This window comes from Miniopterus natalensis, chromosome 15 (assembly GCF_054644295.1).
Source record: "Miniopterus natalensis isolate mMinNat1 chromosome 15, mMinNat1.hap1, whole genome shotgun sequence".
Classification (NCBI taxonomy): Eukaryota; Metazoa; Chordata; class Mammalia; order Chiroptera; family Miniopteridae; genus Miniopterus; species Miniopterus natalensis.
In genome coordinates this window covers 2,264,560-2,280,176 of record NC_142095.1, presented here as the reverse complement: position 1 = coordinate 2,280,176, position 15,617 = coordinate 2,264,560, and the positions used below count along the sequence as shown (strand labels likewise).

General features: G+C 55.4%; 1 protein-coding gene across 1 annotated transcript in view; it reads right to left on the bottom strand.

The window, feature by feature from the left end:
• Nucleotides 1-15,617, bottom strand: part of POC1A (POC1 centriolar protein A) — a 36,982-nt gene that overhangs the window by 6,467 nt on the left and 14,898 nt on the right. The window contains exon 9 of the mRNA XM_016202465.2: nt 5,909-6,052. Coding sequence (XP_016057951.2) covers nt 5,909-6,052 — 144 coding nt within the window. The remainder of the gene's footprint in view (nt 1-5,908; nt 6,053-15,617) is intronic.

Below are 15,617 nucleotides of genomic sequence, written 5' to 3'. Positions count from 1 at the left end.
CCCAGCGCCTGCCTGGCTCCTGCCTGCTCCAGCTCCGTCTCTCACTGTGTGCGTGTGCGCGCGCACACAAGCAGGGCCGGCCCACTGCCGCATGCCAGGGGTGACTAGGGGCCAGAGAGCCAGCCCAGCTCCCTGGGGACTGGGGCTGTGGTCTGAGCCCAGCCCTTCCCACACCAAGCTCTGCCTCTCAGCCCCAGCTGTGTCCAGACTAATGGTCTCCAACACAGGGGGCCAAGGCCAGCCCCAGAGCAGCCTTTTGACGCTGTCTGGATGCCAGCCACGCAGGGACAGGGGTTTTGTCTATTCTTGGTCACCATTGGGCTCTTGCTTCCAGCCACAGCTCTGTGCATGGTAGGTGCACGCTCAGTGCTGAGTGGGCTAATGCCCCGAGCACTGGGGGACAGCGTGCAGGCCCAGCACCAGCCAGCCCAGGACGCAAAAGGCAGCCCTTGTCTGGGATGGGCCCACCCGGCTGGTGAGGAATACCACCCCAACGTGGGCCTTGGACCTAGCAGGTTTGAGGGGACAGCTGGGAGGGAGACAAGGGGGGGCAGGCCAGAGGAGGCCGCCAGCTGGCCTGGGGAGGGAGGAAGCCTCTTGGCCTCAGCAGGAAGTGGGGTGCACCCAGTGGGGCGGGAGTCCAGGAAGCAGCCCTGTTCCTCCCCTTCGCACCTCAGGACTGATGTGATGGGGACTAAAGGCTCCGAGGCCTCAGCTTCTGAGGGAAGGAACGGGGGTTCCCTCCCGTGCTGACGTCCGACATGCTAACTGGCCCAGGATCACACACAGCTGATGCACAAAACACCAAGTTTCTAAAGCAATTCCTCCCAATCTCTCTGGACTCAGCAACTGTCTTTTTAACCACCCCCTTCGCCCCGTCTGCTAACAACACAAAACGAGCTTTTGTCCCTTGAGCCCACAGGTCCGAGTTTCTGTTTCGCATTATCTCAGGGATATAGGGTTTCTCGTCCGTTTTCGCGGCCCCAGCCCCCACCTCCACCAAGGATTAGCTCTGTGGGAAGCACATGAGACGCGATTTTCTATTGCTGGATTAGCCACAGGATTAAGGAATTTTGGCTAATTTACCTTCCTCTTGGCTTTATAGCAACTCCTTTTAAATAAACACAGACTTTTCCATATTACCCCAAAGAAGAAGCTATAAAAAGTGGGTTCACTCACCACCACCCAGAAAACTGGATGCTCCTGGCACCCAGGGGCACCCAGGGGCGCTACCTCCACACGGAAGAGAACCTGAGCCACACTCCTTGCCATCAATGGCCTGCGTCCAAGCTCATCTCTTTGCCAGCCATGGGCAGGCCACCAGGGAAGCCAAGTGCCCAACAGGGACAGGCCCCTAGGTGCAGGACGCTAGTCACTGCTCAGCCACAGGCTCGGCTGTGCTTTGACTCCAAGGTGAGTCCAAACAGGGCTGAGCACAGTGGGAAACTTGGCCTTGGCCACCTTCCGCATCCCACTTCTTCCGAGGCTGGCCTGTCCGACAATCCGTATAAAGGGATTAATTTACCAGGACCTGATAAAACACAAGTGTCCCGAGTCAGAGGGGATGGCTCGGTCGCTCCTTGGAGGCCTGGAAGGCCTGGGTACAGCTGGCAAGCCAGGCTGTGGCCGCACAGATAGGACCACCCAGAGATGAGCCCCCTGCCCGGGCGAGCGCCTGCTGACCCACAGTGGGAAACGGCCTCCCCGGGCCAGTTTTCTGGACTCACTGGCTGGCCCAGGCCACTCTCCCAAATGCATGTCCTGCTGAGTTTGCAGCTTCATTTTGCTCTCTCTCCTCCATCCAGCACAGCTCCTGTGGGTACAGCCCAGGCCTAGACAGCCCCTCTACAGGGCAGGTGGGGAGGTGGCAGGCCCGACAGTAGCTGTCCCCAACCTTGGCTGTCCCCAACCCTCCTCCAGTGGTGCTTCATTTGGGAGGGCACCAAGGGGATAGAGGATCAGCTGTGATGTGGTCCGTCTCAGAGCCATGTGGGCCCATCTGGGTTGCCTGTCATAGTTACAACACTCATATAGGCCCCTCCTCGTGGCCTGGGCCTGACCCTTCCTTGGAGGGCACTTGGGTCCCCAGAAGAGAGAGAGCAAATTTCCTAGAGTCCCCTGCTCCCCTCCTCCCAGAGTGAGCTCTGCTCCCTCCCCCAGCTCCAGGACGGCCGGGCCTCACAACAGAAATCTCATGACCGTGACCATTCCCAGGCCCCAGAGTTAACCGCAGCCATCCCAAGCCCATCTGGGTGGGGGGTGGGGGCTTCAATCGCAGCTTCTTCGGGAGGGGTGCTTTCTGTCACAAGCGCAGAGGGATGGAAGATGGGGCTGCTGCCCAGCCCCCCATGCAAAACAAACACGAGCTAGCCCAGTGAGGGTACTGCCTGCAGCCTGGCCCTGGCCCAGTCCTGGGAAGACGCAGCTTCCCCAGTGACTCTACCTTGCAAAGCCAGGGGAGCCTGTGGATAAACTGCCAAAAAAAGCGACAGGGCTGGGGATGGGCCAGGGCCAGCCTCCTGCAATTGCTGGAGTCAGGCCCAGGTGTGCCTCTGGCACAGACCAGAGTGTGTCGAGTCCCTTGCCCCCAGGAAGCAGCCCCTAAACAGAGGAAAAACAAGCCTCTTGTCTCCAAACCCAATGGCAGGAGCTCAGGCTGTCCTGAACTCAACTCTGGCCCAAGGGCAGCCCCAACCGTCCATGAAGAGAGGGCAGCCAAGCCCAGGCCAGCCTGCACAGGCCAGGTGGCTACGTGTACTCATGTGGAGGGGCCGCTTGGTGGAAACAGCAACCACCACCCCCGCCTGTGGCAGGAGCTGCACACACCCTACACAGGGACCACGGGGTGGGGGGTTGGCACCGGGTGACTCACTCTGTACCTTCCCAACAAGTTGGGTCTGGGTACACCTGGGAGGAATGCCCCCAGGGAAACGGTGTCACTGTTTTAAAACCTAGAGTCTGTTTCCACAAACAGCAGATCTGCCCAGGAAAGAGACACCAGGAGCCCCTGAGGGTGCTCAGGCAGCTCAGCCCACCCTCCCCACCAGCACAGAACTAGACACCTCACCTTAGTAGCCCATCAAATAGGAAACTGCCAGGACTATGGTGGGGAGGGTGTCAGGGGGTCTCCAAGCAAAAGGGCCATTCTCTCCAACTCCCTAGAGCAAACAGGCAGAACTCCTGAGCCTTGTGGAGTCAGGTCAGCAGGGTTACAGCCACCTGGGCATGTAATAAATGCAAACGCGGAAACCCAACCCGGCAGGGCTGGGGGACTCCCCCCGCCTGCTCCCCACTCTGCACAGTCCCGGCCCTGGAGTCCAGCAGCCCTGGTGAGTCAAAAGAACCTGCCTGTGACATCACAGCAAAGCTGTGGCCAGCCTGAGCCACGGTGCCATAGAAAACAGTTGGAGCAGGAATTCCACGGCAGCAGGACATGAAACGAGTCAAAAATAACTGTTGTGGGTTTCTGAGGCAGAACCGCCTAGCGTGCTTTGGCCGAGCCCCTCAGAGTAGCCCCCCAGTTCCTGGGTCCCATCCACATCTCTGCCCTGGGCTCCAGGAAGACCCGGGGCCTCTGGGCTCCCAGACCCCGCCCGGACCCCTCACTCAGGAGCCTGCAGGAAGTGAGGGCACCAGACGGGTGAGTCATGCCAGGGCCTAGCTGTGGAAACAGCCTCTCCTTGCTCAACAGCTACTCTTCCAGCTTCTGTGAAGGGGACCCCTGTACCGCTTTATGATACCCCCATAAGAACACGAGGGGAAATGCCAGGCCTCTGTCTAGACACCCACGGAAGGCTCATCCCCAAGCAGGCCAGCCTGGCAGCCAGGGGGCCCACCTGGATGTCCATGTGTGGCACAGGGGGGCCTGGCCTCAGTGGACATGAGGAGACTCACGGGAAGAAGGCCTCAGGCATGTCCTGGCCCCACCTGAGACGCAAACCATACCCAGGTCCACAGATGGGAAGAGGCAAAGCCAAGCCAGAGCAGCTGAGGCTTCAGACTCCCGGCCAGGCTTTCCTCTGGACCCTGTGAGCCGCTGGGGTTGAGCCAACTTTCCTAGGAAGAGAGGAGCTGGGGCAGGCTGGGCAGGTCAGCGACCCAGGGTGGCCACAGGACAGGTGTGTGTTCTCTCCAGAGGGGAGGGGATACGGGGTTAGCATAGGCTCCCAAGAGGAAGAGGGGGCATGCACATGACTCGCAGCACCCACACTCGCCCTAGTAGCTCCTGAGAATTCCCATGAGGGGTTCTGAGAAACAATGTCTCCCCAAGACAAACCTAAATTCCACTGTTAGGAAACCTTTCCCTCCTTCATCCACTGCCCTGCCAGGCCACTGGTCTCACTGGCAGCTCAAAAGCATTCCTGGGCCTCGAGTCCAGTAGTTAGAGGCCTGTGGAATGTCCACTCCTGCCACTGCGGGGTCACCTGGCCACAGTGCCCCCTGGAGAACACTGACTCACTGCTGGGCTTCACAAACAGCCACATGGGTCTAGCACATTCAAGTAACCAAGCAGGCCTGTCTGTCCCACTCAACAACGGAAGAAACAGGCTCTGGGGAGCGTCGCGACCTGTCCAGGGTCACCTAGGTGATAAATGGTAGACTTGGCCTTCAAATCCAGGAGGGCAGGTGTGCCTAGGCTCTCTCCAGAGGGGGCTCACTGGGCTGAAACCCAAGAGAGGACCTCTGCTCCCCAGGGCCACTAGAGACACATAAGACCAGACCAACCCCAGCTGCTCAGAACATGGAGTGTGGCTGGGGTCAGGGTTCTAAGGAGCTCTGTGGAGGCACCAGTGAAGGTCCAGACAGCAACCTCAGAGGAGTAAGAAGGGGTCCCTCCCACACAAAGGGCCAGGGCAGGAGGTGTGCCCTCTGGCCGCCACCCCAGGGCCTGGCTTGCTGGCTCTGTGATCACAGGCACCAAGCAAAACCTTCCGGCCTGAACTTTCAGGCAGGTGACGCTTGGTTTGCAGATGAACCTCTAGATGAAGCTACCCGTGTGGATCTGTGAAGGGGCTGACACTGTGAAGGGAGACAAAGTGCCACCGACGCATCCAGACCCAGCCACGGGTGATGGCCACGGGTGTGCCTGCATTTATTCTGTGATGCCAGTTTCTCGGAGTTACTACCATACCCAATTGCTCACACAAGCCTTCCATGCACACCCAAAACAGTGACAAGAGATATTTTTAGTGTTTTACTCATTTGGATCCAAGGGAGCTATTTTTAACCATCTTCTCAGACTTAATTTTCAATTTTATCCTACAAAGTTCTAATGGATTCCACCTCCTGGTCTCCCCCTTGAGGAGGCTGTGAGGAACATGAGGCGGGCGCGGCAGCTCTGATAGGTCAGAGGGGGATTTTTAAGTCTTAGCACCTTGCTCGCTTCTCTCAGTTATGTGCCTTCTCAGGCATCCAGAAACATGGCCCACCTCTGTCCTGCAATGAGTGTGGTCAGCGCCACAGCTCCCAGGCCCAGGGAGGTCCCACGGACTCCCCTCCTTCAATGCTCACCACGAACAGAGGCGGCAATGCCCACGACCACGGCCCCTCAGAGAAACACCCAGATCGCTCTGAGGATCAGGAGCAGTGCCAGCCCTGACTCGCATCCCCAGAGCGCCCACCAGAAGAGTGGGATGGACCGTGCTTCTTTCAAAGCTCTGTTGGCCGGGCCAGCACTGGGTGGGCACACCTGGCAATGGCCCTGGTAATTTGGGATCCAGTGGCTTAGCCAGGGCTCGGACGGCTCTGAGAGCCAGGATGCCAGGGCAGGCACTGCCATTTCATTAACTTGGACTGGAAAATGGGTCCATTATCATTATGTTTGTGAAAAATCCAGCACCTGCTGGCCAACTTCAAATGGTCCAACTGCAGTCAAGTGGGAACAATGGTGGAGTCATGCGAGGCCTACCTGGGTGAGGACGTCCAACTGGCCCACGATGTGCTCCAGCGTGCTGGTCAGCGTCTGCGGCACGCTGCTGGGCTCCCGCGGCTGGCTCTGCACCGATTCCTGGCTCCGGCCTCTGCCCGGTGGGACGGGAAAGTCCACTTCCGGCTAAAGACAATGATCGAGCACTTGAGGAAACACTGAGCAAGGAGCAGCCCCTCGGAAGGGCCGAGTGGAAACCACCAGCAAGTGAGGAAATGAGGTCAAAACAAATGTTGATGAGAAGGGCCACATGCTGGGACCCCCACATCTGATGCACACCCTCCCCCAGGCCTCCCCTTCTGGGCAGAGGCCATGAGTGACGAGGCTGGAGGGGCTGGAGGGATGAGTGGGTGGACGGACAGTGCCCTCAGCCGGCTGTTGGAGGCCCCAGGCTGCTCCTGACGGGGCTGGGGTTCCTGTCAAAGATCCTTCAGTCTCCAAATGCAGAAGCCACCCCCTAACCCACCACACCAATGAGGACAAGTGATTTCATAAGGGGACGCATTCCAGTCCAATGTGTGTCCCCAAGTCATGCCCCCTCTGTGCAGATGGAGGCTTCTCCTGACCTGGGGAGCACCACCTTCCGAGAGCTACCCAGTCCCACAGTCACGGCCGGCAGGTGCCCCAGTTTGGCCTGGGAACCTACCCTTCCTGTGTGGACTTGTTCCCTGTGGGAATGACGTGCTCAATGAGGCCCACACTCCTGGCTGGCCCCAGAAACCCACTGAGGCAGCCACACCGGGCTCAGGGTTTTAAACCACGACCTCACTGAGGGGCATTCCAGATGCCACCACGTCACACCAAGCATCGCCAGGCCTCAAGGGCTCCCCACCACCTTTGGAAGCAAATGCAAGCCCGTGACAAGGCGCCCTGCTCAGGTGTGCCTCCTCTCGAAGCTCCCTTCCTGCCTCTGACCCTTGCACCCAGCTCCGGGGTCCTCTGTGCTGGGAAGGCTCACACCCACCCTTCCTCACCCCTGCCCCGGGAAGCCAGCAGCCCATCCTCCATCACTTCACAGCTACACCCTCCCGATCAGAAGCCCTCTGAGCTCCCGACCACCTGGCCTGTCCCATCCCTGCCCTGTTCCTCTGGCCACTGCATCTCAAGGCCAGGACACTTGAGCAGGATGAAGCAATGCCAGCCACCCACCCATGTATGTGTGTCTCCCTGTCTCCTGCCTGCACTCATCACTCCTTGGCCCTCGAAACCCAGACCAGCCCTGGGCTCAGAGCTTGCCAACTCCTAGTGCACCACAGGGAGAGGCGACTTGCGCCTTTCCCTTACCAGGAAAGCTCTAACCCCACAGATTGAACAAACTCTCAAGAGCACGCTGTCTTGAACTGGGAAATACACAGGCCCTGGTGGTTTAAGAAAACTTATACGTGAGGCTCAAGCCAGAGGGGATTCTTGAAAAGAGAGGCTGGGTCCAACGTCCGCCATCGGCATGCCCACAGCGGTGCCGTGGCCACTTTGTGAGACCTCGGCCCACAGCGCTGGGCTCCGCCCGCCCTCCGGGGATCAGTGCACTCAGACCTGAGTGCCAGGCGTCATCTCAAAAGGCAGACTTTCAGAAGCCTCGACGGGCCTTCACCTCATGGCCACGGCCCTCAGAGCCAGGCGGGGCTGTTCCTCTGGCCACGCCACCTGGGCCCTGTCCTCCCTTCACCAGGACATGGCCCTTCTCTGCTTCCTGTCCACTCTCACCAGCGAACACCATGGACCGAACACATGGCCAGCCCAGCATATGAAGATGACACTCACTGCTGTGAACTTGTCATCTACGTGCCAGCGATGTACACATGTTCCCTCGTTTCATCCTTACACTGGCCCTTCACAGCTATTAACCTCACTTTTCAGGTGGAGAAGCAGGCTCAGGAAGGGTAAATAACTACCCAAGTCACCCAGGACATGACAGAGCTGGGATCTGAACCCAAAATACAGACAGTTCCTGGACACTGCGCAGCTTTCGACAGGTGACATCACCTGCAGTTTTACTCCACAGGCCCAGTTGCTCTTGCATCGGCCCGAATCTGACACTGTTTGGGTCACTCCCCCACGCCACCTGTCCTGGACCGCCTTCCTGGCACAGAGCTGAACCAGAGCAGGCCCTCCACAAACGCTCCCCACTTCAAAGGGCCAAGCCCACCACAGGGACATTCCCGTGTAATGACACCTTCCCAAGGCAAAGGGCCAGTAGCCCCGTCCTACCCAGCACTCCAGCCCTCTGGAGATGTGGCATTTCCTTGAGAGCTTGGCAAATAAGTGATAAAGCAGAGATAAGGCCAAGAGTGGGAAGACACACGTACCAGGCCTGTGAGCAGTGACGGTGGTGCAATAACAGGAGCAGCATTTAAGGGAAAACTGTGCCAGTGCTGCTGAACATCACAGGGTGGCAGGGGTCTTGCCCGGTGGCTCTCAGTCAGGTCTATCACGCCTGAAATCACATTAGCCCACACCCGTGGGACTGCACCAAGTCAACTTTCACTTTTGCGAAACATAAACATCTTAACTTCAAAAGAGAAAAAAAGGTGAAAGTTGGCTGGTAATGAATTTTCTCAGCTTTTATCTGAAAAAAGTCTTTATTTTTCCATTTCTAATAGATATTTTTGCTGACTATAGAATTCTAAATTGACAGTTTTTCCTTTGAATACTCTGAAGATATTACTCAGGTGTTGTCTGGCTTGTGTAATTTCACGTGAGAATAATTCTGTAATTCTTACATTTGATCCCCTGTACGAAACGTGTTTGATTTCTGTCTTTAAGGTTTTTCTTAACCCTTTGGTTTTCAGAACTTTGTAATTTGTATGGGGTTTCTTTTTTTTCCCCTTCAGCCTACCTGTCATTTCTCTGAGCTTCCTGGATCTGTGGTTTGATGCCTTTATTTTTAAAAAATTCTTGGCCATTACCTTTCAATAGCACCAAAAACCATGAAATATGCTATTTGTTTCCTGGGGCTGCTCTAAAAAACTGTCACTTGGTGGCTTAAAGCAACTGGAATTTATTCTCTCAGAGTCTGAAGTTAAGGTGTCCGTAGGGCCACGTTCCCTCTGACACCGAGAGAGAATTCTTTCTTGCCTCTTCCAGCTTCTAAAGGCCCCAGGATTCCTCGGCTTATGGCTGCATTACTCTGATCTCTGCTTCTATCTTCCCAGGTGTCTCTTCTCTGTGTGTCTCTTGTCATTGGACTTAGGGCCAACCCAAGAACCCAGGATGACCTCCTCTTGAGATCCTTAATTACAATGACAAAGACCCCTTCCCCAAATAAGGTCACATTCACAGGTTTGTTAAGAGTGAACTTGTCTTTGGGGGGGCCACCATTCACCCTACTACAAAATGCTTAGATAGTGATGGTGATTACATGACTGTTTGTTTGTTCGCTTTTTAAAATGGCGACTGTTACTATTTATATATTATTAAGCATGACTTTCAAAAAATGCAGTTACAACTAAAATGCCCTTGGGAGCCCAATCTGCCCATCACATGACACTGCACTTGACACCACCCATCACTGCCACTCTGCACCCCGGTGCAAATCACCACCTCTTCACAGGGCAACACCAATGGGGAAGACCCAAGGGGAGGCTCGTGAGGTCCACCATGGTCCAGGGTTACAGTCTCCAATGTGGAGAGCCAGCATCACACTTCAGAGCTTTAGTTCCTGAAGCTGCAGTCTTCCTGGTCATTAGCAGGTGTTCCCAGGCAGGATTTCCCCAGCAGCAGCTGTCCAGTCCATGGACATCAGGCCTCAGCCACTCAGGGTCCACACACATGGCCAGCAGGCAGGAGTGGCTGGAGTTTTCCCATAAAGATGTCGTGAGCGGAAGTGACAGAACGCTTCCTCTAGTGGGTGAGTAGTCAATTATTAATACCTGCTCAAGGCAGAAATTACTCTTTGCCTTTCCACCTCTAACACCAGACCTTGCCCCTGCCTGGCCTGCTCCAGAAACAAACTCTAACAGACAAAAGCATCCAGGAACTGGTCCACAGCCTGAGTGTGGGGCAGAGGGAGGACAAGAGGTGACCAAGCCCACGATCTGGGCTGTCTCACTGGCACCACCTCCTTGCAGAGACCCAGGTGGGGAATGCGACTGGCCACTGCCCATTTAAACCACCAAAGCATGTCCCTGTTTCCGAAGTAGGGGTGAGTGCCGAACAGGAAGATGTGGACACACACACCCCCCCATGAGGTCTTTTCAACTGAATCTTTCATCCAGTTGTTCACTGCAGTCTGCTAAGCAAGGGTGCAGAGATTCACAGCCACCTTTCTCAGTCTGCTCCTCAGGCCTTTGGCTCTGGCGATTCACCCTCATGGAAAGTTAACGGGCGTCCCCGTCTGGCTGCCTCCCTTGTTTGCTCAACCGGGCCCTAGCGAGGAGAGCAGGGAGCAGACAGAGCTCACTTGGGCTCACCCTCATCTCCAGCATCTTAAGTGGAAAAAGGCCCAGCTGTTTTCTCAACTCCAAGCTCAGAAGAACACTGGTACTGTATTCCCCACATATATTTGTGGACTAGATATACGACAGCCTTTTTTGCCCTATAATTTAGGGTTCCAGCCTGGAGTCCAACAAGAGAGAAAACTTCTGGTTCTAAACATAGCTCTGAATCCAAGAGGAATTCTGGTTTCTTAAAACCTTCTAATTCTTTGGCAACCTTGCCAATGTTCCTCCAAACCAGCCAAGCATGAGTGTGGGTTTGGTTACTGCTGCTGGTGTGTGTGAATGTGTATGAATGTGCAGGGTGCCTTCGTGGTGATCAGGGCCATTGTACGAGCTTCCCCACTGAACACCACCCATTTCCAGGAGGGCTAGCTCTTGCTCAGTTCAGCTCCACAAACGTGACCAAGGGCCCACTCCAGCTAGGCACTGAGCACCTCAGGGTTCCCCACTCCTTGCCTCAGGACAGAAACACCTACCTTCCCGCCCTGAGACTCAGGCCACCACACGAGGGAGATCAAGGCTTGTGACAAAGCCCATGTGTTGACTGTAGGTTTTTTAAAAAATTAAACTGCTTTGAACTAATTTTAGACTTGGACAAAAGTTGCAAAAATAGTAGACAATTACCATCTACTCTTCTCCCAGGTTCCCCCAGTGTTAACATCTCACATAACCATTAGGGCCATGATGACCCCAGGAAATCAACACTGGGACAAGGCCATTACCAAGGACCCCACTGGACTCCCACCAGTTTTTGTAATAATGTCCTTGGAACCTGCTGTCCCAGGATCTGGTCCAGGACCTCACACTGCATTTAGTTACTTCTTTGTTCCCAGCAATCTGTCAGCTCCTTGGTTTTCCCTTGCCTTCCATGGCCCTGACCTTGACACCTTTGGAGAGAACTGATCAGTTATATGGTCAGATGTCCCTCGATCTGGGTCTGATGTTTTTCATGACTGGAGGGAGGTTATGCATGTTTGACAGGGACACCAGAGGCCATATGCATTGACATCATTGGGCTCACTAGAATAGGACTGGCTGTTAGTGGCACTGACCTTGACCAGTGTGTTGACCTCTGCCAGGTTCCCCCAGTGCTAGATTACATTCTCCCTGTGCAGTTAGTCTTGGGGGACTGTGGCTTTTAACAGGGAACGTGCTGCTGGCATTAAACTCCATGTGTCTGCCCAACTGCAGCTGCCCTGTAGATGAGGCACCTCAGGAAGACGAGCAGCAGAGCAACATCTCTGGAAGACCCAGGGCTCTCGGTGACAGAGGAACAGTAGCAGTTTATTTACAGATCCACTTGAAGACAGTTCATTGTAACTACTGGAGTTGAATTTTTAAAACCTCGGGAACAAAGGCTGGCTATTTTAAACTCTCCTTGCACTTAGTTCAATGGAGAGTGTTAGACGCACCGACCGCACCCGGGCATCACTCCCAAGCTTGGCAATTCATATTTTGTGCAGCATCTCAGGACACAAGCAAAGCCTGCCAAGACAGACAGCCAGCTGGCTCTGCCTCCCCTGTAGAGGTGGCAGCCTCAGATGAGCCAAAGCCCTCACCCCCTGCTGCCCCGAGGGCATCCCCCAGGGTCTCACAGCCTCCCTGTCCTAGAAAATAAAGTTGCATGCAGCTGTGTGAGCCCAGGTTACATCACCTCTCCCTCCCTCCCCTGCAGGCTGCAAAGAGAAACAGTGCCCCCAGCGGAGGCCTGCCCCAGGACAGCTGGCAGGAGCCTGCCCACCTGAGGGACACATCTCAGCTAGAACAAGGGCATCCTGGGGCTCAGTCAGCACTATTCCTGAGGACAGAGGCGGGTGGGGCCCCGAAGCACAGCAAGCCCCTAGCCAACTCCCACTCTAAGGCAAGACTCCGCAGTCTCTGACCATGGGACCATGGTGGGGAGGGAGCCGGGTTTCCTCGAGGTCTCCCACACCCTCATCTGAACAGAAAGCACCCAGCACAGCATTCCTGGCACACTGTGGAAAATGTGCATACAGGCAAGCATTGAATACTAAGGAATTAATAGTTTTGTTGGGTGTGATAACAGCATTGCAATTATAACCAAGCAACGTCTCTACTTAGGGTGAAATAATATACTTGAAATAAAATAAAAATACTCCAACTTCTAAAAACCGTGGGGGGAGATGAACAAAGTAAGATTGGCAAAGCACCGCAGCTAGGCAGTGGGCATGTGGGGTTCGTATACTGTGCTCTCTATTGTGCCAGCTAAAAAATTTCCACAATACAGAGTTTTTTTGTTTTGTTTTGATAATAATAAAAAAGGCTCCCAGGCAATCGACATGAGCTGTAGAGCTGAGGTGAGGCAGTGGGACCCCAAGAGGAGGCTGAGGATGGGGTCACCCCCACTTGGCGTCCCAGCCTCTTCAAGTACAGGAGGCAGGTTTGTCCGAATCCAGCAGTGCTCAGAGCAGCCCTGGGCTCTGCCACAAAGAAAGATCCAGTGGCACCCAGAGCATCCAGTGAACCTGCAGCAATGTCCGGACCTTCAGAGAAACTAATTTTAAGATAATCTCCATGGAAACCATCTATTCTGATTTTTTCCATGGTAACCAATGAGAACATAAACACAAGTATTATCCAACACCCTTACACCACATGGGCAAGGCTGCCACCCAATCTGGAAAATAGAAAATGCAAAGGGCTTTTTCCCACTGAAAATAAAAAGTACAGAAACTTCTGGTCCAGACACACAGATCCTACCGCCCTTCACTGCCCAATCACTGCGCAGACCACCCCATGCCACCTGCCCCAAACTGACAAACCGGCCAGAAAGTGGTTTCCTTCATTTAGCCTGGGACCATCAAAATGCCAAGAGGAAAGAGCCAGAGCCTGCCTCTAGCCTCACACTCCACTCACGTTCCCACAGGCACGTGTCCCCTGAACTTGGACATCCTGGTATTCTGTTCCAGACACATGCTGCGCACAATGAGAGACCAAGACCCCAGCCCTCCAGGGACACGAGTGAGGCCTGCAAATGACTGCCTCCAGGAGAGAGGGGCTGCCCCAGCGAGCTCTGGGTGGGTGGAGTGGAAAGAATTCACAACCTGCTGGCCATCCTGGGAAGACTGCATGGAGGAGGTGCCACCTGGAAAGGATGAGTGTAGCTCTGCTGGGGAATAGGGAGTATGGCCCAAAGAATCAGTCATACTTAAGCAACTGGGTCTATTTCCACCTGTGGATCATTTCTTCCATTTTCAGGTTTCAGGGTTTGAAAACATAGCATGGAGAAGGGAGAAAGAAAGGGAGGGAGGCTCAGGTGCCAGTGGCCTTGGGTCTCTCCCACCCTCTCTGCTCTGCATCACACCTATGACCTGCTGGCTCTCCTGTGCAGGGACTTGTCAGTGTGGCCTGACCAGGCTACAGATGCATGACCAGGCTGTCACCACTGTCAGTTGAATGGCAGTGTCACAGCAGTGGCCCCGGGGCTGGAAGGAAAGGTGCTTTGAGGCAGGTGGCCTGGCCCTGCCTGGGGCCACAGTGCCTTGTAGGACGGGCACAGGGAGTAAAATTTCTCCACGATGATGGTCCTGAGGCAGTGTGGCCAGGGGTCTACAAGGGAGAACAGCTGTGTTTTTGAGTCACCAGCGTGTGACAAGCTGGGTTTGGCTATCTGTCCCAGGGGCCGAGGATGCTGGGTTCCTTTTCCCACTGAGAAACGGAAAGAATCCCTCCTGCTCTTTTCCAGTCAAGGGACTCTTAGTTTTGCTGGCAAAGGGGCCAAGACCTGTACCTCAATCCCAGGGGCACGCACTTGACTGGGGACCTGGGCTGCTCACCAACTGGTGCCCTCTGGGCTTATGTTCCTCCCCGGTGCAGCAGAGGAGGCAGAAATGAATGATCCCACAGAGCCACACAGAGCTGTACCGCCATGTAAGTCCCAGGAAACATGAAAACAAAGTCCCGACTGTTCCCAAGTCAGTTCAAAGCCCAGTCTCCACCAGGCCCCAATGGCCACACCAGGGGGCAGGTGCCCCTCTGAGAGGGTCTGCACCTGGTGCTTCTCACCAGGCTTGCATTAACATAGATGAGACTAGGGTCAAGGCCGGCTACTCAGCCAGAAGTGTGAGCAGACCCGGAGCACCCAGCATAGTAAGGGGCACATCTCGACTCCGCAGATGCTCAAGTCCAGGTATGGGGCAGACACTGTGCTGGGGCGTGGGCCCCATGAAACCAACACTTTCCTAAAATGCCCAAGCGCCTGGGTGTCCTCTGACTCCCCTGCTGTTAAGAGCCCCCCTGAACAGTCTGGGAAACTCGGGCAAGAACTGGGTTCAAGGAAGAAGGAGAGGCTCCTCTCTAAGACTTGTGAATCAAAGGTTCACTCCTGCTCCCAACACTGCAGCGCCCCATCTGCCCAGCACTCCCTCAAATCCACACTTCTCTCTACAGAAAGCAAATGTCAGCCAGAAACTTCTGCTGTCAGTAAGGGACCCCATGTCCTCATGTTCCCAAGTGAGACTGCAAATCTATGAGGCAGGAAGAAATAGGCCCCATCCCCACCTCAATGCTGACTTCTCAGGCTCAGAGCCGCCACCCAGGACCCCCAGCACGGGCAAGGTCCAGGGCCAAGACCCTCGGGGCCAGAATCAGGCCCAAGAATGCCTAAGTCAGGCCCAGCCCTATGCAGCACCCCAAAACAAACTGTGGTAGCTGAAGGGAGGGTACAGGCGTGGTTGGGCCCCAACCCTCAGACCAGAGGAGCCAGGAAAAAGAAACAGGCCGTCCTCCGGAAGGTCGAGGCCTCAGGTCTGAAATCCTCGGCTGCCAGGCCTCCTTACAGGGACAGCTCTGGCTCTGAGGCTTGGGGGTCCTGGGCACCTTGCCCGGGGGAGTCTTGGAGCTGGGGGAGGAGAAGAGGCCTGTTTTCACCCACCTCATGGACTGGCTTCCCCATCTGGAAGCTCAGAGGACTCGGGTCTCCCATCAGGAAGCAGCCGCACCCCCCGCCCCACCCCTGCTGGGCCTCAGAAGGACAGCCTTTGGAGTTGAGCCAACACGGAAAACGGCACCGGCCAGAACAGCCCACTCCTGCCTGCCAGCCCTCACCCGCAGCTTCTGAATACACATCACCCTGACTGGGCGGGGGGTTCATCTACCTCTCAGTCGAACAGAGGAAGGAAACGGAACATTTAAAAATAGCTAAAGCTTGGTGAGCAGTTGCCAGGTGCCAGGCATGGTGCCAGTGCCGCTGGCCATGTGCCACCTCTTGGGATCTCAGCAAGGAGGACCTGGCA